The sequence below is a fragment of the Megalops cyprinoides genome, chromosome 24, assembly GCF_013368585.1.
Source record: "Megalops cyprinoides isolate fMegCyp1 chromosome 24, fMegCyp1.pri, whole genome shotgun sequence".
Taxonomy (NCBI): domain Eukaryota; kingdom Metazoa; phylum Chordata; class Actinopteri; order Elopiformes; family Megalopidae; genus Megalops; species Megalops cyprinoides.
Window position 1 is genome coordinate 2,316,469 of NC_050606.1, and position 24,312 is coordinate 2,340,780.

Consider the following 24,312-nt stretch of genomic DNA (forward strand, 5'->3'; position numbering starts at 1 on the left):
TGGCTTACATGATACAGGAAGCTCAACATTAGTTACAGTGGAATTAAAGCCCCACTAGTGTCTGTCCATTACTTTCTGAATGTGTGGCATACAGTATTTTTATTTATTTATTTATTTTTTTTAGATTTTCGTCTTCAGTTTGTGGAAATGAAATGCCCAGACTGCGACACTGATGGCTTCTGATTGCTGATGCTGGTTTATTTATTTATTTCTGTTAGATTGCATTGCAGCTTCGTCTGCGGTGCTCGTGAGCGCTATCTCGGCCTCTGCCAATTAAGATGGCTTATCAGTCGCGGAGGGCGCCGGTGCCAGCGTGGGTTGCCGGGTATCATAGCTGATGAAGATAGGACGGTGACAGTGATGCAACCTCCCGGTACGAGAGAGTGTGATTAAATCTACCCTATCGGACGAGTAGGGCTACACTTACATCAGCCCTCTCATCTGTGCACTGATCGCAAATTACAATCAGGTCCTCCCGAAAAAAAGAAAAAAGCTTGTTGAGAGCTCTTGGTTCCACTCAAGATTGACCTTTCCGACGGCGCGTCTCTGGTAATTTGTGCTTATCGGACGAGCCGGTGTTTGGATTTAATCAGTCCTGCGGTCCGGTTAGCGTGGGAGGGTTATTAACCTCTGTGAGATGGGGACGGGAGTGTCGCGGACACCGCGGAAGGGATTAATGCACTGCGACCTGAGGGTCCCGCTGGTCCCTTTAGCCATCAGACGCACCATCCCCCCCACACGCTCGGTCACTCCTGCTGATTCTGGACTGCAGCAGTGATATACGCATCCGGCACACATCCTGATGCTTAACAGACTTTTTCCTACCGCTCAGAAGACCAGGTTTGGCGTACATTACCACAGGACACGCATTGCTGCGCACTGGTCTTGGTGACAAGAGGTTTCCGAACGGCAGCCCTACAATCAATATCACATCAATATCGCTGGGTCACAGAGGTGTAGTTTCACTTCTGTGGTCATTTTTGAGGCTGTTTTTTTGTGGTTTTTAACAACTATGCTAGCATACTGTTCCCTTTGACACCTTTAAAAAAATTTGTGGTTTCTCTGAGTGACGCACTTGCACTTTAGGCGTCAAATATTTGATCTCTCAGCCTCAAAACTGAGATCTTTATATCTCTTTTTTCTCTAAAAAATCTCTATAAAATGTGAGAGTTCTGTTTCCACCTTAGAATCTCGCCGTACACGCCGGCACACACACACACACGCCAGAGGTACCGGTCCCAAGGTCTCTGTGTTCGCGTGACCACTCAGGCGCCAGGCCAAAGCTTCAGACGCTGGAATGCGCTCGTGTCACAGGCCACTGAGCTGAATAATTCAACATGAAATGGACATTTTATACTCTTTCTGATTGGTTGATTGATCGATTGAGTTATTTTCTTCCAGTAAGAACTGTACAGCATGGCAGATCTTAATGTGTTTTTAGGTATGTGCGTACACCACTGTTTCTCATGTCAGTGAAACAAATATGATAGGTTATTAATTAGTTCTTTATAGCATTTTACTGTTTTTAATTCCATTGCCTACATCCATTGCCTAATAGAAGCATGCAACCGCTTCCTTCAGAGAGACTGTGAATACGAACTAAAAGGCACACTGCATGCTCTGCTTTCAGGGATGGATGTCTTGCATGTGTTTGCATTTTTATTTTTTAGACCAGCCTTTTCTGAAGCTTTCCCAGAATGCTTTGCCTGTAGTCTGCAGCAGCGCTTGACGGAACGTCCGTCTCAGCGAGGTGGGGGTAAGCGGCACGTGCGGAAAGAGCAATGAACACCCCTACCCGTCCGCGCACGTGAGTGCACTCCTGAGCAGCCGCGTCGCTTATCTCCGCTCCGCACGCACCGCACACCGCCAAGGTCACCCTCGCCCCCACGATGCCCTAACAACCGCTCGCGTCTCCAGCGAGAGTGTGACGTGCACATTGCTGTCGTTGCTGAATACAGCTCAAAGGGGTGGAGGGCAGTGGGAAAGGGGGCTGTTTGGTATTTCCCGTTGGGCGCCGTTACGCTACCTGGCGCCCTGTGGAGGAGCAGCCAATGCAGAGTGTTGTAATCAACGCGGCTCTTTGACAGTGATGCTCGGTAACGCCGCGTCGCCCTGAGGTCGCCGGCTGAAAGGGCACGGCAGATCACATGCAAAGCAGCAACACAAACTCGCGGAGGTGCCCGCAGCTCAGAGATAATTGTGAGGCGGGTGTATGAGGGCCTGGGGGCACAGGCTCGTGGCTGCCTTCCATGTAATTAATTAGAGCGTGTTCTCCCGTATAAAAAACATGCGCAGGCCAACAGGAAGTGACCTCCGCCTGGCCATGCGGCGCAGGTCCGGGGGGGGGGGGTGAACGCGTTCGGCGAAAAATGAGTCTCTACAGAGGGAACTGGGATCGGCTGAGAAACAGCAACTGCGCCTTGTGGCTCGAGGAAACAAAGGCAGGTTGCCAAATGTTTTCATTCTGCTGGGACTGGACAAAGTGCTAACAGAGAGACGGTCAATGATACCCCGGTACTCCTGCTGGGAAAAAAGGGTGTGGCTTTGGCTGATGATCATGATGATGATGATAACAGTAAGGAAAACTAGTATTAGTATTAGTATAGTATTAATAGTATTAATAGTAATTAATTGGTAATTAATAGTAATTAATTGGTAGTAGTAAGTGGTAGCAGTAATAGTATTGGTAGCTGCTATTGGTAGTAGTAATATTGCCAATGCAGGTTCACAGGTCAATACACTGCTATGCCTTCTGGGAAAAAAAGAGGGCGTGGCTTTGGACGATGATGATGATGACAATGAGGGTGAGGGTGAGGGTGAGGGTGAGGGTGAGGGTGAGGGTGATGGTGATGGTGATAACGACAATGAGGAACACTACTACTAGCAATAGTTGTAATAGTAGTATTAGTAACTGTAGCATAACCAGTGCAGGTTCACAGGTATTTTCAGAAGGAGAGCAACAGCAGTTTGTCAGTGTGACTCGAGAACCACAGTCGTTACTCGGCATTATGGTCTCTCACGATCTACCTGCTAGCTGTTCCTTCTGTTTCCGTGTATAAAGTAGCAGCAATTACACGCTTTGTGTAAACCTCAGCGGTGGTGATTTTAATGGCTCCTTTTGCGTAGGTATCCCTGCTAAGCAGCCGACAGTCTGGAATCCCTGCCAGCGCACTCAAAGAGCTCACGCTCCCACCCCAACGCGTTTCCTTTCGCAATGATGCAACCCAGCGTAGCGTAGCTAATCTGGATTAACCTGTTTACATTAAATTAACCACCCCCTCCCCACCCCTCAAAGTTACAGTAATGTTTCAGTCTTTGAGCGCCGTCAGTCTTTTGAGGGAATTTTAAATTTCCCCTGGTGCGCTGCAGCTAAAATGCTGCCAATCATTTTCTCCCCTTGGTCTGAGTCCCCGCAGTCAGTGAGTATAATACCTCACACAGGCAGCAGCATGGTGCTGTGGTGAGGAGCAGGGCTCGTAACTCAGAGGTTGCTGGTTCAATTCCCAAGCAGACTGACGCTGTTCTGCCCTTCGGAAGGGTACTTAGCGGTAACCCACAGTGCCCCGGTAAACATCCAGCTTTACAAAGGAATAACATGGAAAAGACTCTTCTTGTTGAATCCAAGTGTGGTAACATTGAGGACAGACAACTGTGTTTTATGAGCGTAAAATTTACCAGAACGTTCTCAAGCTTACACAAATATGTTGCTGCTCAAGGCAGTTTTATCTTAGAAAGGCCGCCCTTGGGAACAGGGCATGCCCCCCTCGGTGTTGAGGTGCGTGACCGGGGTAAAACCTGTCGACTACATCACAGTCAGCTAGAGCACCTGCTAAGCAGGTCTACTGTAATACCCTGTTATTCCCTGACACTGAGTGTGGTGGAGCAGCAGGGTATGCAGATATGACACCTTCAGAGAACATACACGTTACACAGGGCATATGTTAATAAGGAAAGATTTTCTCTTTGTCATCTGAATGTTGGATGTGAACAAGAAAAAGAGAGGGACCATAATATACTTTAATACACTATATAACTTCCTGGCTCATTTCACTTTAATTTATCCGCTTATTCCAAAAGAATGAACAGAGTATGTGTCTCTTATTAACTAGACTATTTAAGCAACTAATCATGAAGTCACTTTTAATGAATGATAACTCCTCTTAATCAGGCAGCCAGATGAGTAAAGATGAGTCAGAGTTTGACATCACTGTTTTTTTTCTTTTTTATCCTCTCAAAGGATGAATAAACTTTTACCTCCAGTGAAAACAATAAAGTTTGACGCAAACATCATTAAACTTTAAAATCAACTCGGGCATTGAGCATTGAGCGCGTTGCCATTACCCGGCAGATCGTAAAGACGCGGCGGCGGCTCCACGCGTGTCTCGCACGGACCGCGGTTTCCCCGAGGATGAACACATCGCGAGGGTGAGGCGTGTACGCGCCACGCTCGGAGATCAAAGCGTCACGAGTGCTTCTCTGCATCTCGTCTCCGCGAGATCTGAGAGAATCCCCACGTTTAGCGCAACTTGTAATCCCTGTGATGTTGTCTTGTCAGTGTCTGGAGGATTATTTCAGATGTTCGTTTTAAGAGAACCAAGTGGAGAAAGAGGTCCTGTGTATGAGAGTTAAGCAACTTCCCCTCTTTCCAGTTGTACATCTCCGTCAAGCAGATGGCAGTCATAAATGATGAAATGACTCTGAGGTCTCTGAGTTTAGCAGAAAATGGTGGCCTGACCTCAGCTTTGGCACCCAGAGGTGAACTTAAAGTGCAATTCCTCATAACCTGGTGGACATGCATTTGCATTTACAAGACCAAGACTCATATAATATTAATGGCAAGGAAGCATTTAAAACAATTTACCCAAGACAGCACGTGAAAGAAATACCTCATCAGAAATCCACACAACTCTCTGCCTAGAAATTGCTATTGATGTATTTTAGGTGTCACAAAAAATAAATATGCTTTCACTCTGTTACAGCCAGCAGGAGCATACTGTACACCTGTGTTTCCCCGCTCACATGGTAATGTTTTATTAGGAAGTCACAAGATCAATTAAAGGAAATGAAGTCGATTAGATAAGTTATCTCCCTTTTCTCACAGCGATGCTTGACATTCGTACAAATGGGGTTCTATCTCCTTGTACCTGAACTGTGGGCTGAATCATTAGTTATGTGCATGTGTGAGATTGGCTCGTGCGGTCTGACTCTCCATAACATGACTTCTTTTCTCTCGTTGGCAGCTGCACTCCAACTCGGACAAAGGCGACGGATCGGTCAGGTACCTCCTCTCGGGGGAGGGCGCCGGCACCATCTTCATCATCGATGAGGTCACGGGGGACATCCACGCCACCAAGAGCCTGGACCGGGAGAAGAAGGCCCACTATGTGCTGCACGCCCAGGCCATCGACCGCCACACCAACAAGGCCCTGGAGCCCGAGTCCGAATTCATCATCAAGGTCCAGGATGTCAACGACAACGCCCCCAAGTTCCCAGACGGCCCATTCGTGGCCTCTGTGCCTGAAATGTCCAATATCGGTAAGGCATGTTTCTGTGACATGGGTTTTTTTTTTTTTTGCCAACAAGGCCTGAGGCTTCCGGCTCTGTGGTCTGGCTGGCTAAAAAAGCACCTGTATTTTAGCTGGGTCATCAGTTTCCCAGCTGGATTACCGAGATCATTCATCTTGCGCACACACTGCCCCGCGAGCAGACATTTTCAGTTCATCCTGAGCCGCAGAGATAACCAGACTGAACACTGGATTTTATTTCAACAAAGCTGTACATGTCTCTGAACACCTTGGCTATGATGTTTCACCATCGTGTGTAACATTACTTATTTATTTCTTTCTGTTGATTTGATTTTATTTCAGTCATTTATGCATGGTTTTTGCTTCAGATTCAGCTCTGTTTTACAGTAGTTCAGTTTTCTGCTCTATTCAAACTGCATGAAGATTATGGTTTTAAGAGAGTTTTTGTTCAGCCTGGCACGTCTTGACTTTCATGTCTGACATGAAACAAAAATTCACAGTACTGTATAAATCCCCCAAAATACCTCACTGCAGAGGTTTCCAAAATACTTTCTTAACTTTAGGAGATTTTACATAAATGTAATCTGCAAAATAATATATTTTATGTTTTTTTTTTTCTTTCTACATTCATAAAGCTGAGCTGACAGGGCTCATGCACCAACCAATGAAATTTTTAAAAAAGAATGAGTTTCTAAATCGTTCATCTCAGTTTTATACCGTGTTGAGAATTCGCTAATCGCGATGTAGCACGTTAGCAAATGGGTAATCCGTCTGAAGCCTGACCGCTGCTTCCTCCCCATGGGACTGCCCCTCCCCTCATTCTTTGCCAGGGCAATCTCATGGGTGGGGGCGGGGGGCGGGGGGGGGGGGGTGTGCTCAAAAAGCAATGCTGGGGAATTTAGCATCAAAGATTCGCTGACATCTTTGTTTTTTACATGTTACTGCCATCACTCTGAAGCATGAAGTTAGGATTAGGTTGTGCGTGATGAAGCCTTGAATGCTACATTCAAAAGCATTGCATTTTTATCGGTCTGTCAAAGGGGCGGATCATGGCTGTATGAGAATCATTGGGGCCTGAATCATAATGGCCTAACACAGTCCTGGCTGTGGGGATTCAAGTGCTATTTTTTTTTGTTTTGTAAGTGCTTTACACTTGAAAATCCACGCTAACACTGACACACATGCTCACAGACACAAAAAAGTGTCTATAGAGAAACACGCACACTCTCACCTCTAACTGGTATAAACACCAAACTGATTTTGTTACCTTATTCAGTGCTGCCTCCAGCACTTTCTCAGCCCTTGAAGTTTAGTTAAAGTCTAGTTATAGTCTTTGTTCTCCAGCAAAGCTTCTCCTCTGTCCGCAAAGCTCTCTGCATTACACCACGTTCCTACCCGTCACTCTCTGCCTGCTGTGTGCGGTAGCATAGCACTGCAGTAACTCTGCCAGGGTGGGCTGTGGGTGTTGGCTTGCAGTTTCATTCTGGAAACAGTCTGCCTGGCTGTCACTCAGGGAGGGGGGCACAAGCCGCCTTCTCTCCTGGATGTGGCTCACGTCCAATGAGAACCGACAGCGCTATTTGCTGACTAACTCGATTGTGGAAGAGGACACCGATTCCGATTCAAATCCTGAGTTAATCACGGCGTGGCTCAGCAAACATTTCAGGGGCAAACCCAGAATTCATTACATCCTCCCTGCTTTTTTTGGGCAGGTTTTTTTTTTTTTTTTTTTTTTTTACTGTCCTTTTTCACGCCACAGGCATACCGTTACCTCGTTGCTGTTCGGCAGAAACCCAATTACTGAGATAAATTATTCAGATGGATCTTCCCATAGAAAACAGTCCTCCACTGATGGGTACAGCTGCCATGTCCAAGCTGGGATTCACTCCTCCCTGCTTAAAGTCAATTACCGTAACACACCATTGCTGGATAGAGAGGTGTTATCTAATTTCAACCCTAAATTGAAACAATAATTCACTCTAACTGCAAAGCATGTAGTCATGCCTCTCTGAGGGCAACACTTTGGCGTGTAAAGGCACCATTCTTTTGGGGAGATTACCACAGTTCACTCCACACGTAAGGCTGTGACACCTTTCCAACAATGTGCTTTCAGGCTTTCTAAGATAGCGCTGATGTCCATCCTGAAGCAGTTTTTGAATCTGGAAGGCAAAGGTAGCTTAAAAGCCACATGTGATACGTCACATCAGATAGAACTGCAATTAGCCTTTACTGATGCAAAAAAGGGTATGTGGGGGGAAAAAAAACCAGGCATGTTGAGAAAGCATAAGGACAGGTGAGAGATTATAGCTTAGTTGTTGCTGCTGTTATTGTTGTTCTTCTTATTATTATTATTCTTATTGTTTTTAACAGTAACTGAAAAATCACCAAAGAGAGAGGATTTAAAAAGTAACCTTTTTAAATGACATTTGTTTTGTTTTTGTTTTTTGTTTTTTTTGGCTGGGCATCATTTGTAAGAACATGTAGCAGACTGCTGAAGCTGATGTTGTAGGGAATTGATCCAATGAGCACAGGAACCACTCTGAAAGAGCATATGATCATTGTGAAACGAACCTATTCCACCCTGTTTCAGGGAGATGAGGGAGCAGGCTATTATGATGCTAATGTGCTTCACTCAGTGTACAGTAATCATACAGGCAGAACAGGTGACAGGCATAACTTTGCGTCTGCAAGCTATTCCATTAGCTTGTGTTTGTGTAATTATTAGTCTGCTTATACTGCTTTTGTTCCCATTCACTGCATATGCCCCTCGGCCATTTTAAATAGGGGGAAAAAAGGATCTGGTTAGTCACATATTTTGAGATTTATTTATTATGTGATAACAATGTCTGTCAAAGCTGCATTCATGTTATTTAGCCTGAATTACTGATTGTTCAGTTTGTAACGATTTTGTGTTTCGAGGGTTGTTCTTGCCTTTACAAAAAGCACTTAAATCTGATTTAGGAATATGGCTTTTTTCCATTTAGAGGCTTCGTTACGTTGGGCTGTTGCATTAAGAGTTTTGCACTTTGTCACAATCTTATGGGGAAATCTTATGTGTGAGTGTGTGTGTGTGTGTGTGTGTGTGTGTGTGTGTCTGTGAGTGTGTGTGTGTGTGTGTGTGTCTGTGAGTGTGTGTGTGTGTGTGTGTCTGTGTGTGTGTGTGTGTGTGTGTGTGTGTGTGTGTGTGTGTGTGTCTGTGTGTGTGTGAGAGTGTGAGTGAGTGTGAGTGTGAGTGATTAGATCAGAAGCTCTGTTCAGTCTTGCGGAGTCCCGCAGGGCTCGATACCGGCGTCCACTCACACATGAAGGGACTGACACAGAACCGGTAGGACTAATTGCTCGTGATGTTCTTCCTTCCCATCTCAAATTGATTTGCTGGACACATGCCAGGCTATAGTAAAGAGTCCCATTCTTCTCAAATTGACTGGTCTGAGTGCATCCAGATTCCGCGATTCCCCCCGCCGCTCCGCTCGGAACAGACGGGGAGAGAGGATTTCAGCAGCCGGCGATCCCTGTCTTAATGAAACCCCCACATGTCCTCACAGCGCTGTCCGCTGTCACCGACCCGCAAGTGCACCCGGAGAGATTAAAGTGTCACAGCAGCCAGGCGGCGAGTGAATTTACTGCCACCGAGATATCGCTCACGGAATTTAACACCGCACAATAAACGGTATATCACGACGCCTTAAAAGGTGTGCTTTAGCGCGTCGGTTATTTGATTCTTTCGCGTGGTAGACAGGCAGGTCATCGCTGTAAAACGATCCCTGACGGCCGGAGTGTGTGGTGGGAGGGAGCAGCACAGAGTTTCCAGATCATTCCGTCCATTTCCCCGTTTCTGGAGTGACGGCACGGCTGCCGAGAGATCAGAGGCTACGCCTGCACTTAGAGGCTGTCATCTTGCTGTATCGATTGCTAATGCGGGCCAGTAAGCAGACTTTTTTTTTTTTTAAAGTGGTGAGAGCCCACACGCATGTTGCACCGGACTGGGGAGATCTGATGCGACTCCATTCACATGCAAAAGACGGCCAGAAGGCAGCGTAAGATTGCAGGGAGGTGCTGTCCAAGGGAAGATGTTTACACGTCAGTTACCGCTTTAATCACCGATTCTACACACTGACGTCATTATGACCTCATACAGAACGTACACCTGATATGATGTAATGAAAGGACATTTTAGAATTTATTTAATGGATGGATACATGTTGGAACATTCACCCAACGGAGTTGTACCCCGTTTTTATTGGTTTTTATTTATTTATTTTTATTTATTTATTTATTTGTATGCTTTATTTGGAAGTCCGCCAAAGTGCTGCACCGGGGTCTGAAAAATGCTTGTTTGGAGGAACAAGTGGCAACTCTGACTGGCAGATCATCCACTGAATGTAAGATTTTGATAGTCTGATGGAAAACAGATGCAGAACATGTGGTCAGCGACCAGTTATGAAACTAAATTCACAAAAGAATATAAAAGGCTCACAGGAGGTTAAATACACAAAATGTAGCTGCAAGTAGCCTTTCCATTCAAAGCATCAGGCTGACATTTGTTCGGTGAAAGCAGAGCTTTTCTGGTTTCGATTGTAGTATTATATTGTACATTATACATGCATGGTAATGAGCTAAATGTTTCAAATGAGTGTGTTTGGCAAATTAGTGCAATCTGTCGTACTGACCCGGAATAAAAAAGAAAACTGGAGACATAAAATGAGATGAGCCTCCTAATTGATAGGATTTCTCCACTTTTCGGGACAGCTTGTAAATGGGCCAAACAGATTGGTTTCTGACCTCAGAGAGGAAGGACATGATTGAAAGGACTCGTAAAGCGGCCGCAGGGCGGCCTGCCGTCGGAGAGCCAGCGCGACGCTCAGTTATCCCGCACACGGCGGAGCACACGGCGGAGCACACGGAGTCGCGCAATCAGCGGACCAGGTGGCGTCAGGCCTCGGCACCTTCACAAAACCGCAAATGCAAATTCAACTCACTGCACAGCAGATGGTCCGAGTCTCGAGCTGTCAGGATCATTTTTGGAAGGCTTTGTTTGTGTGTGTGTGTGTGTGTGTGTGTGTGTGTGTGTGTGTGTTAGAGAGAAAGAGAGCGAGAGCACAGGACGTTCCACAAACAGCACAAAGGGATGGTTTTCAGCCACAAACAGTGTGGTGATCCGATTTAGACTGACGATCTATTCAATCTGTCAGAAGTGCGGGTTGCACTTAAAAAGGAATTTTAGAATCTGATGAAAATTTCATCATATTTTTATGCTTTCAGGATGTTCATTGTTAAGCCCTGCAGTGGTCAAACTCATAATATTATATTGGATCTTTGGTGAAAGAGAAGCTGGACTAGTTTCATAAATCCTGAAGGCAAAAATGTGGTCTCGTGGTAAAAAGCTGCGCTAAGACTGCACAGAATCTTCGGTGTGATTTCAGAATGAATCTGTATCTTAAAACGCCTGCGAAATACATAACCTTATCTGAACTAACTTTTCTTTTTTTTTCTCAAATATTTATTGGCTTTGTTTTATTTTTAACAAACAACACAATCATTTCTTCTCAAGAAGAGGAAAAAATAGGGGGATAATTATTTGAGATGCAGTGGAAAACCTACAGAACCTCACGCACTTACAGGAGTGTGTGTTATGTATGTAACAATGTGCATAAACTGCTGGCATTTTAATACATGCAATTGTATGTATCATTGCATTTTTTTTTAATGGGTGAGATTGTGGAACACAGAGTAAAATATGCACACAGACTTACACAAATGAACATGTTGTCACTGCATACTTGAAGCATTACATTATTGGCAATTAGCACTCTTTTCCAGAGCGACTTACATCAGTTACAGTTTGTTTTTGTTTTTTTTTTTTTGTTACACTATTATTCATTCATACAGCTGGATATTTACGGAGGCAGTTGTGGGTTAAGTACCTTGCCCAAGGGTAGAGCAGCAGTGCCCCAGCGGGGAATCGAACCGGCAACCTTTCAGTGACGAGCCATGCTCCTTAACCACTATGCTACACTCCTGTTCCGAAGCATATTTAAATTTTGTCAGATTTTGGAATTTGCACTTTAAACTGTGCAACTGCAATGATTCCCCCCTTCATCCCGGGAATCATTCGCCGTTCAAGGGGTGATCGAACCGCTGTCAGTCAGAGCAGCCAAGCTGGGATGGCGTTAATCACATTAGTTCAGTGAGATCGAGCAGGATAGCCGAGCAGCTGCCCGACTGACCTGTCCTTTTTACCAGGAGATTTCTGCCTGCCTCCTATTGGCTGGTGATCCTGCTCCAACTCCATATTTTGGTGAAAAATACAAGGAAAAGATAAAGATAAAGTGAATAAATGAAACAGCATTAGACCTACAGGCTGAAAGAGACAGGTGAGAGGCAATGGAAGTGGTCAAAGAGGGGAGTAGGGGTGAGAACACGGTAAAGTGTATACCATGGCCTGTGTGGGAGTGATTGCACACTCCCTACTGAACTGCAAGGGAGGAAGCTGATCAGAAAGCTCTGTATTTCATCTTTTATGCATTTCTTAAGCCAACCGTATACAGTGAACAGGGACGGCAGTATTCTTTACCCTTGGCTTTTGTTGCTGTTGATTTGTCCTTTCAGAACCGCTAAATTTATCACTAGCTTCCAGGAGCAAAGTGCTTTCCTCTCATCCTTTGAAGTAGCAGGTGCCATTGGGGGTGGGCGGGGCATATGCACACATTCCTGGCTGCCTTTCATCAGTTTGATAGGTTGAACTCTTTTACTTGTGGCTGTTGTAATACATATTCGTATACGGGCACAGTGATCCCGGTAACTGAACAGTGATATATCGAAATGCACATTGACTTCATGTATATGTTTTTCACCAGCCACTGCAGAGGTTTTGCCGTGGAAAGGTAACGCCATTTGCCATTTAGAAAATAGAATCGTTGAGCTAACAGCAGTTAGCGTTTATCATAAAATGTTTGTTGTGTGCTTTTATGATATACGGTACTGTAAGAGGAAAAATAAACATACTGCAGCTCAATACTTTGATACGATTTCATGCGATTAACAGTCTGATGTGGCCAGGATAACCAAGCACATATGCTGCGCTAAAAGTCTGAGAAGATGCATTAGTGATGGAAAGCCTCATATTACGCATCCTGCCTGACGACTGTGTGCTTGGACATGTGACTCATAACAGTGCTTTAACCCTTTAAAAGCCAAATGCTGGAACGAGCGGAGCTCGCTGAGTACGCCATCTCCTCTTTCCGCCCAGGTACCTCGGTGTTCCAGGTGACGGCGACGGACGCGGACGACCCCACATACGGAAACAGCGCCAGGGTGGTGTACAGCATCCTGCAGGGGCAGCCCTACTTCTCTGTCGATCCAAAAACCGGTGAGTGAACCCCGGGACCCCCCCCCCCCCCCCCCCCCCCCCCGCACCCACCCCCGGAGAGGGGGGTGACGCACGGCATTCGGCGGGGAATCGTACGTCTTGTTTAGCGTATCCCCACAGGGGCGCATCATGGGAATCGCACCTCTCCAATGTAAAAATAACCGTTGAAAGGATCATGCTGAGAGCTGGGATTGTGTTGAGGACATGCGTTAAACGTTCGAAACGTACTCCTTCATCCCTGTGAATTACGTGCCTGGCAGATGGTGTTATCATGGCTGCCGCACATATGGACTCTCACAGGTTTCATGTGCTCCGTTTACGAGGAAATATTTCACTCAGCTCGGTCAGTTCATGCACCTTGCAGTGGAGCAGAAGAGACAGAGATTTAAACGTGTGGTCTACTGGTTGAAAGAGCAGTTTGCGAGGCGCTGTAGGCTGCAGTTTAGTGCTAGGCGCTGCGGTGTGTGTCATTTTACCATGTGGGGTAGAGCTGTTTTTCAGCATCACGCCAACCCAGGCCGAAGGATGCTGCACTGTCTTATAACTACGCTCTGCAGCTGTGAACACATTGTGGTAGTTACAGGAACGCTGCACTCCGGCCTCTGAGAGAATGGGCACAGTCTGGAATTTATTGGAGTCATTTCCAAAATGGATCTTTTGTCACAATGTTCTTTTATCAAAAGAATTATATTTGGTATTTAATTGGGAGACAAAAGGATGTGGGTGAGTAAGAGAGAGGAAGGGAGAAGAGAGAGACAGTTTTAACTTTCCTTTGTGTAGAGTACTGAACGCAAGATCTCCAGTGGTTTTCCTTCTGCTTAAATGAAGCGACAGGTAAGAACCCAGAGTCACGTCACTGGTTGCTGCTGTCCGTTCAGAGTGCATGGGCCAGTCAGATACTGTGTTTTACAGAGCTGAGATTCTGATTGGATTAAAGGTTTTGGAAGCGCATTCTGAGCTGCTGCGGCACCAGTTGCTCCCTCTCCTGCTCAGAAATGCTGTCGGCATGTCAATGCACCAAGTGTGGCTCCCTCACGGACAAATTAATGTCTATCCATCCAAGAGCAGCTACCACTTTACCCCTTTCAGAAGGTTACGGTTAGACAGAGGCCAGATACAGAGTGCAAGGCAGAACCGTACCCCAGTCCATCACAGAAACACACACTCATATGCATGCATACACACAGACTCACACGCATACATACACATACACATGCATATGCATACCTGTACCTGCGCGCACACACACACGTGTACACATACCCATGTGCACACACATTTGACATGAGATGACCTGTACAACAATAAACAGTCTTCAACAGTATACAAGAGTAGAGCATTATGATGATACCTGAATCCCTGACTATCCAAAAATGTTTCCACCCCCCTTGCCGCCCCAGCCGATGAGAATAAACTTAATATTAATTTCTACTGTTCGAGTGTGAGTGCTGCTGCCGACTCCCCTTCCGGCCTACACTGTCTCTCTGATCGCGGATCATCGATTCCCACCCATATTTATGCACAGCCTGGTAAAATCGCTACACTTTGCCTGTGGAAAGGCTTACCGTTGGCACACACAAGAGAGGCAAAAAAATCAATGCTTGGAAAACGCGTTAGTCTGGCGCTTTAGCCACCTGGTAGGGGGAAGCCTGTGCACAGGTTTACTCCCTGAAAGAAGGGGCTGAGCAGTGCATTATGGGTATGCCCTATTTGGACGGGGCCGAATCTGCAATGGGGCGTTGAACGAAGAGAAGAGTTTCACAGCCCACGTTATAATTATTACCTTTTCATGCAGGATGCAAAAACCGAGCATCTGCATCTCAGGGCCTCGGGTGGAAGAAATGTAATATTTGCGTTGCATTTTACCCTATTGCTCAGAGTAAAGGCTAATAATACGGAAAAGCAGGAGAGAAATTGCAGTGTAAAGTCATAAGTGCAGGCCCTAACCTCTGCAGAATGTAGCACAGGCCACAGAAGCAAAGTGCCGTTATGTGGTAAAGTGAAAGATGAAGGCGTTAAGCTCTTCCCATGCAAGATTAAGCGCTACCAATGCTTGCTGAATCTGTTAGGCAGTAGCAACGTGAGATGAATGCAGTAAGCACTACCAAAGCTAGATGATTCCGTTAAGCAGTGCCAACGTTAGATGAATGTGTTGAGCCCTACCAAGACCAGCTGAATTTGTTAAGCACTAACAATGCAAAATGATAACTCCAGTGAGCACTACCAATGTGATATGAATCCGTTAGCCGCTTCCAGTGCTAGCTGAATCCATTAAGCACTACTGATGCTGGAAGAATCTGTTAAGCGCTGCCAATGCCCAGTGAATCCTTTAGGCTCTACCAATACTATATGAGTCTGTTAAGTGAGACCAATACTATATGAGTCTGTTAAGTGCTACCAATGTGAGATGAATCCTTTAAGCAGTGCCAATGCTAGATGAATCTGTTTCCCCCTCAGCCGCTCTGTGCATGTCACTGTTCACACATCATGATCCGCTGTTCTGAACATTAGTGCCCGGTTTTACAGTGTGATTTCTGCTGACAATCACAGCAGTGATTTCCTCCAGGTCCTCAGTGGTGGACGCACCAGAAGCTCCACTTCTAGACGCACACAAATGTGCACATTATACTGTCACTTGAACAGCAGTATGAACATAAAATAACAGATCGCATCAGAACGTGTTTCAATCTTCCACGCAGTGTAGCCCCATTCTGAATACACATGGCATGCACTTAAAAAATGAACCCCAGTAGTGACATGCATACCCTGTCAGATATAATGGCACTATGGGTGCAGGGTAACGTGCTTTTACATTACCAATGCCCCCCCACCAGTTCTGAGAGGAATGTTTTTTTTTTCTCTCTACTACATGGATGAAGCAGACCAATCAGTGCACACACAATGCCCCTTCACCTTTCATATCTCCACTGCCATTGTGCCACCATATCCATCGTCATGCTTAGCATGACTCTGAATCACTCCAAGAAATATTACAAATGGTATAAAACTATATATTGACAGTATGGGAAATGTAGCCTCTGTAGGTCATTCCAGCTAACAGCGATGAATCAATAATCAGCATCTATCAGTGAAAAGTGTTTGTTCAGGCACTTCTTTATGATAGCTGATGCAGTAGTGTACACGCCAATCGAATGCCATTCACAGTAAACGGTCTAAGGAAGAAAACACAGAGGGCTTAGAGTCGGGAGCATATCTTTAATGGAGTCTCTAAATCGATACACAAAGCATCAGCCTGGCTTCTCTGAGAGGGTATCATTTACTTTGTCCAGGCTTCTTACAGATCATGAGAGGATAAAGCCATTTTATGAGAAACGTATATGTTATAATCACGCACAGAAGCATCTAAATATAGTACTGATAAAGTGAGTGGAGGTTTTTTTTCTGTCTTGTGTGAGGCCCTAATGCATATAAAATTACAACAAAATAATGTTGAATTCCGTTTGAAAAGAGGTGAATCTGAGGAGGTGGTCTCGGCCCTTTTGTTTTGGCACAAAGAGCTCAGTGCAGCTCATTTGGAAAATGTTCTGTGAGAGTATCAGAAGGTTCTGGAAATGAAGCACACATGCCCGTGTGCTTGCAGAGAGCTCTGTAATAAAGCGGAGGATAATAATAAAGCTAGCTAATTAACTGCCAGAGCGCTAACGCTACAGACATAAGCAGGTAGTGTGCAGGCACAAGCAGAGAACAGTTCGAGCAGCTCCGGCAGGATTACACTTTTTCAGATTTAAATTAAATCAAGGGCCTTTTTTCATATGAAACCTGGATCTCCAGTTCATTTCGAAGTAACTCCCCGATTCTCTGGGCCACAGGGGAACAGATTTGAAGAGTTAATTAACTCAGGCACTCTTTTTTTTTTCTGCCTCCATCATCAATTTCAAGGCAACAGCAGGGATCGAAGGGACGTGAATTCAGACATATGGATCTGGGCACCCTCCCCCACCCCCCACCCCCGAGCCGGAGCACCCCCCCCCCCTTTCGGTTTTTAAACGGGCCGGGTTCTTTGCTGAGTTATCAGGTTTTAGCTGTTCGGCTCAATCGCGGGATTTGACATGACTCAGATAAAACCATCAGCAAATGGGGAGGATTAGCACTGTTCTGTCGGGATCAAATCAGGCGCCGTCAGTTTGTCACTTGATCTGTGATCCCCGAGGCCCTTTTGCTAATGTAGCGTCTGTCTAACACCCACATTCAGAGCAGAGGGCCCGACACTGCTTAGGAATGAGAAACTGGAGTCCGGGGAATTCAAGTTTGCTTTTTTGTACTTTTCTTTGCAAGGGTCCCATAACCCAGCAGCCCTGAAAGGTTCTTTTTGGTGACTGTGTGGCATAGTGGTAAGAAGCAGAAGGACATAAAGGTTGCTGGTTGGATTCTTTGCTTTCTACTTCCTGAGAATATCCACTACCAGGGCCAAACCTTTGGAGGCAGAGCCATGTGGTTAACACGCTGTAGCAAACCGTTTCACAGGTAAACTGAGTCAGTTTGTAGACTCATAACAGTGCGGTTGAAGTAACAGCAACACACATTAAATGTGTGAGCTCTTCCCACAATGCATCACCCTTCCAACGCCGTGCATTATCGGGAAAATGCCAAGAAACACAGAGGTAATGAGAGGCAACCGCTAGCGGGGAAAGCAAACGCTCAGCATGGAGAAGCAAGCTGCTCGCTCTCCTAGCTCTTTCTTCATCGATGAATCTGGCCGTGCCGTGAGAATGTCATTCACAGCATCCACACTCTGGCATCAGGGAAGCACTTTAGATACAGAGTGACTGAGCAACATCCAGGCAAGCAGGTGCATGAAAGAAGTCTGAAGGATTGCTGTTTGGCACCTGCGCACAGGTGAGCTGCAGGTAGAGGTAAAACAGCTGCCTTTCATTTTGTCTGTTTCATATTTTCCTCTTTGTTCATTCTTTTCAGCAGCCACCGAACTCGAGCCTCGGGAAACACAGGCAGCTTAAATCTGCCTCAGACATTTCAGGCTGAATTAGGGCCCTAGATTGTTTGGACCATTCCCGTCCTGACAATTGCAGCCCTCTGATCGGAAGGTCTTTTACTTTCTCGAAAGTGCAGGGACCCTAATCACACGTAATCAGTCTTGTGTTCACCCAGCACACTAAAGCCACGCAAACATGGCACTCTTTTGTTAGCGGCTGGCTGGAAGCTGCTTTTTAATCAAAACACTGACCCGGAGGCTAATCAGCAATTAAAAACCCTGCAGCTCCAGCAGCCTCCTTCACATGCTCTTTTATTTATTTTTTATTTTTTCTCTCAACATGTTTCGCACCCAGGCTCATTTGCATATGTTCGAGTCGTGTTGACATGCGATTTTTACAAGCTGCGTGTGAGACCCAGCATATTAGCCAAAGCATACCACTCGTGGCGCCATTAGAGAATTCAAGCTCATCAATCTACGAGCGCGTAATGGGGTTTGTAAGGGGGCCGTGAAGCTGTGGCCATAGGCCGCTGACTCGTCTTATCTTAGGGTAAGTAATGGAGCTACTCTTCTTAATGGTGTAAGTTTTTCCTCTACCCTGTAAATTGCTTTGGGGTAATTTCGAAACGTGTCGAAGACAGACGCGAGATGGCTGTTCCCTTCCCTCTTATAAATCCACAGCTCTGACAGCTATACGTGTTTCAAATTCAGTGGATGTGCTCTGGGGAAAAAAAAATAATATAAGCAAAATCTGATAAAAATGAAAATAGATATGGTGTTTGTTTGAACTTAAAGGGCAGTGGTTCTGCACGAACTGTGATTGCCGTAGAGAGAGAGCTGCCGCAGGGTCTGAGCCCCAGATGCGCTGTGATTCAGTTTCCACCAAGGCTTTCTGATGGGGGCCAAGCATCTGAGACAGGCGGGCAGGTTCCCCATACCAGCTCACTCGCTTTGATTTGCAGGAATAAGTCAGTGTTGATTTGAATCGCAGCTCAGCCTGACAGCAACGCACTGAGCACATGCGGACATGGGCACGTAACAGCAACTTACACAGATCTTACCATTTGTCCTTTTGTGGCAAACCTTTGTTTCAGTGGGAGCCGTGCAGAGATGAAGGGGTTAGTCTTTTGGAGGTGCATGTCGGGGGAGGTTGCTTTATCATGTGCCGGCGGAGTGCGTCAGGCGTGTGTGCATCGGTGGCCGTGTTGTTTCTGCTGCTGAACCCCGGAATGCGTCAGGCGTGTGTGCATCGGTGGCCGTGTTGGAACGCCTTCCTGCATTTGCGTGCTGCGCTGCAGCTCGGAGCCGCTGAGCTGGCTGGTCCTGCCACTGCAAGCTGCAGCCTGGTACAGCGGCTCGCATCAGGACGCCACCGATGGGCAGGGATCAGAGGGAGCAGTCCCTTAGCATTACACTCCCTGCGCGGCTCTCCCACACACACACACACACACACACACACACACACACACACACACACACACACACACACACACACACATACACACACACACACGTACACACACGTACACACACACACACACACACACACACACACACACACACACAATACACACACACACACACACACAATACACACACGTACACACACACACACACACACACACACACACACACACACACACACACACACGTACACACACACACACAATACACACACACACCATATAACATACACACCATATAACATCACACTCTCCACTCTGACAGAGGCATCGCGCAGCGGTTAAGGGGAGGGGTGCGGGTTCGAGCTGCCTTCCCCATGTGCCCTCTGCCTGCCTCTGGGTTCCTCTCTGCAGGAAGCCGATCTTCACACGCAGAGGAAAGTGTGTCCTTCAGAGCTTCCCTCCCACTGTGAGCCTGCAACCATTATCCCATCCTCTCTCTCCAAACGTATCTCCCCTTTCTCTCCGTCCTCTTTTCCTTTCACTGCGAACTCAGGGTAAACCCAGCACAGGTGAAGCGTGAGGAAATTACCTTTTTAGTTTAGCGGGCCAGAAGTCGGTTTTAAACGCGGTGCAGTCAGGTACAGTGGCCGATAAAGCATGTCAAACTGTGAAAGTGAGAAGACAATACTTAATCTCACCCCAGCTGTAATAGATAACTCCTCTCAAAAGGTAGAATATTAATATAAAACCCAGAATTCAATGAATACATTCTCAGCATGTCAAAATGTTCTGCAAAAATGTGAAAATAAGTTAACTCTGCATGCGTATGTAATAGATTCTTTATGTATATATGAAAACATGTAGCAGATATGGATTTGGATTTTACCGTATATTGAGTGGCATGGCTTTCGCTTTTGCATAACGGTGGACCTATTCTGTTCCACAGTGTTCCATCTTGACAAAGTTGACTTTGGCCATAATTTGCTTGATAGCGAGTTCTGCAATGTTGATGAATTTAGATTGGCTCATTTTCTCAATGAGATGTAATTAGGAAAGGTTCTCCTTGGCTTGTTTAACCTTCAGCAGTCGAGGAAGTGAGTCTTCTAAGTGCAGCCGACACAAGCACGGGTGGCATGAACAGATTTCTGCTCGATAACTTTTTTTTTTTTGCCTTGCATTTCTGCATCAGTATGAAAGGAGTAGCCAGGCACACGCAGACATAAATACCCAAGATGAAAGCTTGTATTGGGGGGGTTATGTGCAATGCTCCTGTGTAAATACAGTCTTTTAAAAAATTATATCTAGAAAGACATAAACGGTGCTCCTAGAAGCGTGCACCATGAGCAGCCTGTCGATCAGCCCGAAGCTCAGATGGTCAGCGTGTAAATGCAGTGGTAAAACAGGTTTACCACAGTGAAAACAACAGCAGTGTTACTCAGCATGCTTAGAGTTACAGACAAGGCACTGCTGTGACAATGTCTGTCACTTAACCTTTTCCAACAGATCTTAAAAACAGAATGCATCTGTCTGTCTGCATGTCTGCCTTTCTGTCTGTCTGTCTCTGTCTGTATGCTTGTCTATTTGTCTGTCTCTCTGCCTCTCTCTGTCTCTCTGTCTGCCTCTCTCAGTCTCTCTGCCTCTCTCTGTCTGTTTGTCTCTCTGCCTCTCTCTGTCTGTCTCTCTGCCTCTCTCTGTCTGCCTCTCTGCCTCTCTCTGTCTCTCTGTCTGCCTCTCTCTGTCTGTCTGTCTCTCTCTCTCTGTCTCTGTCTGCCTCTCTGTCTCTCTGCCTCTCTCTGTCTGCCTCTCTCTGTCTGTCTGTCTGCCTCTCTCTGTCTCTCTGTCTGCCTCTCTCAGTCTCTCTGCCTCTCTCTGTCTCTCTGTCTGCCTCTCTCTCTCTGTCTGTCTGTCTCTCTCTGTCTGTCTGTCTCTCTCTCTCTGTCTGTCTGCCTCTCTCTGTCTGTCTGTCTCTCTCTCTGCCTGTCTCCCTGGTGTTTTCTCTTTTTGTACAAAAGCAGAAGGGAAGGCTGTGAGCGGGAAGCTTGCTTGCGTATTCTAGACGGTCGCTTGCTGTGTAGATATCTTGAGTCGTGAATGTCAGTCATTTTCCTCGAAACAAACAGCGGCACATCAGGAAGGCAGGCGTAAGGGATAAATTACAGAGAGTTTTACCATGTAAATAAACAGGGTTATCTGAGTCTCCTCTGAGTAAAAACCAGACAGAAAGTGAGAATAATGAAAAGGAATATGGGACACTGTGAGCAGAAGCCAAAGACGAAAGAACAGAAGGCTCCCTCTCTCTCTCTCCCTCTCTACCTCCCTCTCACCCTTTTTCCTCTCTCTCCCTCTCCCTCTCTCTCTCTCTCTCTCACCCTCCCTCTCTCTCTCCCTCTCTGTCTCTCTCTCTCACCCTCACCCTCCCTCCCTCTCTCTCTCTCTCTCTCTCCCTCTCTCTCTCTCTTCCTCTCTCTCTCTCTCTTTCTCTCTCTTTCATCCTCCCTTCTGTCCTCTCTTACCCATTATTTTTGATCCTCATCCCTCCCCCACCCACCCCCTTTCAGACTGCGCTAATTAGGTGTGGATATGTAACATCGCTTGTCGTGTCTGTTTTTCGGTCTAATCCTCTGCCCTCAGGCTGGGCGTGTGTGACATGAGTCTCTCTCACGGAAGGCTTCTGTGTGCTCAAAGCATGATCATGCAAATGAAAAAAAAAAACAATGGCGGCTGGGTTTTCTGTGAGGAAGCGTGAAGAGGAGCTGAGGTTCCCTTTTTTAGGTGGCGCACTGTTTGTAATCCGAGCCCTTTAATGTCATGCTAAGTGCAGTAACTCACCCTCACGTGTTCCATGCTGTCTCACCCTGTAGCTTAGAGCAGCACTGGAAGTCAGATCTCTTCTCCTAATGGGAGGAGTCCAGTGTTATTCAATGTGCCCCTTTCTGTGTCTGCAGACAATCATAGCTGCTGTTTCTATCAAAAGCAGTACAAAGGAGAACTATATTCTTCGTAAAGAGATGCGCGTGTAATTCAATGTTTTTTGTAAACAGTGATGTCTTCAAGCTTTCTGATAAATGTGCTGCCATCTTCTCTGTTCAAGCTGAAACCAAACTACTTCCTGCTACTTGTTAACACAAGGTGAGATATAATATCCAAAGTAAAGACATATTTGAATCCATGCAAGATCATGGTTTTTGGGAGCATTCTTCGTTTAAAAGTATTGACCTGCAGAGGCGTGTAACTCATAGGTAGAGGAGGAGGCCGGGCTGAGGCGTGATTCTTCTGCTTAAAGTTATTAATTCAATGTTATACCATTGGCAACGTACAAAAAAAAAAGATAATGGCTCAATCCACTTGATCTAAGCATTCTTCACGAAAAGCCACGCCAACATTGTCCAGCAAGTGCAGGTATGCTGGCTGTACCTGTGGAATGTGTGCTGGAGTTCTCCATGGCACTGCAGCCAAGATGGATGGCCGCTGTCCATGGTACCACGTCTCAGATGAGGGAGATGCTGTTCATGGTTCTGTAGTTTAGGCGGGAAGGACATTATTCATGGTTATGGAGCTCCTGTGAGATGGATGCTATCCATGGAACTGCAGGACTTCCACTTGCACCTGAAGCCCAAGATTCTGGTCACAATGCTTTCATTCTCATATTCCCGAATTAATTAATTACTCTCACACATCTCATTTCTTTCATACATTATATAATAAAGCATATTTCACTATGATTAAACTGTCTTGCATCATGAAAGTGGCAGCACCTGACATTTACATAACATTTAACATGTCAACAATAGGTGTATCCCTTTCGCATGAACACTGGATGACTGTCTATCCCATCAGTCAGTGGGGCTTTTGGCTGCAACCACAGAAGCCAGCTTTATGATTAGCAGTGAGATGAGAAGGCTTCTCTCATCTGTGACTCCTACTGGTGACTCACCTCTCTCAACGAGTCACCATGGCCTCTCCACAGTTATTGGCCCAGTGGTTTGAGACACAGACCTGTTTGAAGAGTTTGACCCTCTGAATCCATTCAATGTTCTCCCGTGTTTCAAGCTCAATTGCAAAAAGGTTTTTTTTTTTGGTGTTTTTAAACCCGGTGATGAAGTGGTTGAATCCTGCGGTTTTGTTAGATGTTTTCTTTTTTTTGTCCAGAGATGGAGAGCAGTCGAGTCTGAAAACAGTTAATGGAACCAGGGACTGAGCCCCCAGAAATTTTCATTTATTTCTTGGCATTTGGAGCAGGAAAAATTTAGCTCCATTTCTGTGTTCTGCTGCTTTTACATATGGTGTGTGCCATGGGTCAAAATTCAGTAAATGCTAAACAATTTCCACTGGGCCTAAATGAGTGAGGAATATTCTTCATTCTTCTCCCAAGGGCCCTGGATCTATAGGCAAACTCTTGTGGCATTCAAGCCACCAAACCTAATTTCACATTCTGCAATATTGCACCACCTGCATCCGCAGAATCCTCGTCCGTAGCGTATGTGATATCGGTCCACTCGATGTAAAACAAATGAGAAAAAAAAAAATTACATTTTTAAACTGCTAATGCAATCGGACATTTTGATTACACGCAACATGGAAATATTTTTCCAAAGCTCTGTTTTAAGAGGTTAATTTTATTTTTATTTATTTGTTTTTTTTTTTTTTTACAGTGTGGATTTTCTTTAAGGGGTGACGGCTGTTATTGACTCCATGTTCTGCTGCATTTCTGAATTATTTATGCCGTGCCGTGCTTTCAGCTCGAGGAAGCACACTTTCCATATTTCATATCGCAGCTGTAGAGATAATTGGAAGTGAACCCAGGTAGGGCCATTTTTACAGTCCTCCACGGCTGTGAAACACAGTGAAATTTAATGAACGGTTAACCTTGACGCTGAAAGAGGGGACCTGTGAACTACCAGGCAAGCAAAGTAAGCTCCTTTATGTTATTGAACCTGTACGCCTAACATCCATCTCTGCAGGGCCTTCTGGTATGTGTGGGACAGCAAAGTATGAGCAGTAGCACCTTGTGTGGGACGGCCAGACACGCGAGAAGGTGATGTTATTAGGTGATGTTATTAG

General features: G+C 45.8%; 1 protein-coding gene across 3 annotated transcripts in view; it reads left to right on the forward strand.

Annotated features, from left to right (window-relative positions):
- Window positions 1–24,312, forward strand: part of LOC118771135 (cadherin-18-like) — a 166,998-nt gene that overhangs the window by 116,301 nt on the left and 26,385 nt on the right. For all 3 annotated transcript variants that reach the window (XM_036519023.1, XM_036519022.1, XM_036519024.1), the window contains 2 exons: window positions 5,241–5,535; window positions 12,775–12,894. In XM_036519023.1, the coding sequence (XP_036374916.1) occupies window positions 5,241–5,535; window positions 12,775–12,894 (415 nt within the window). The remainder of the gene's footprint in view (window positions 1–5,240; window positions 5,536–12,774; window positions 12,895–24,312) is intronic.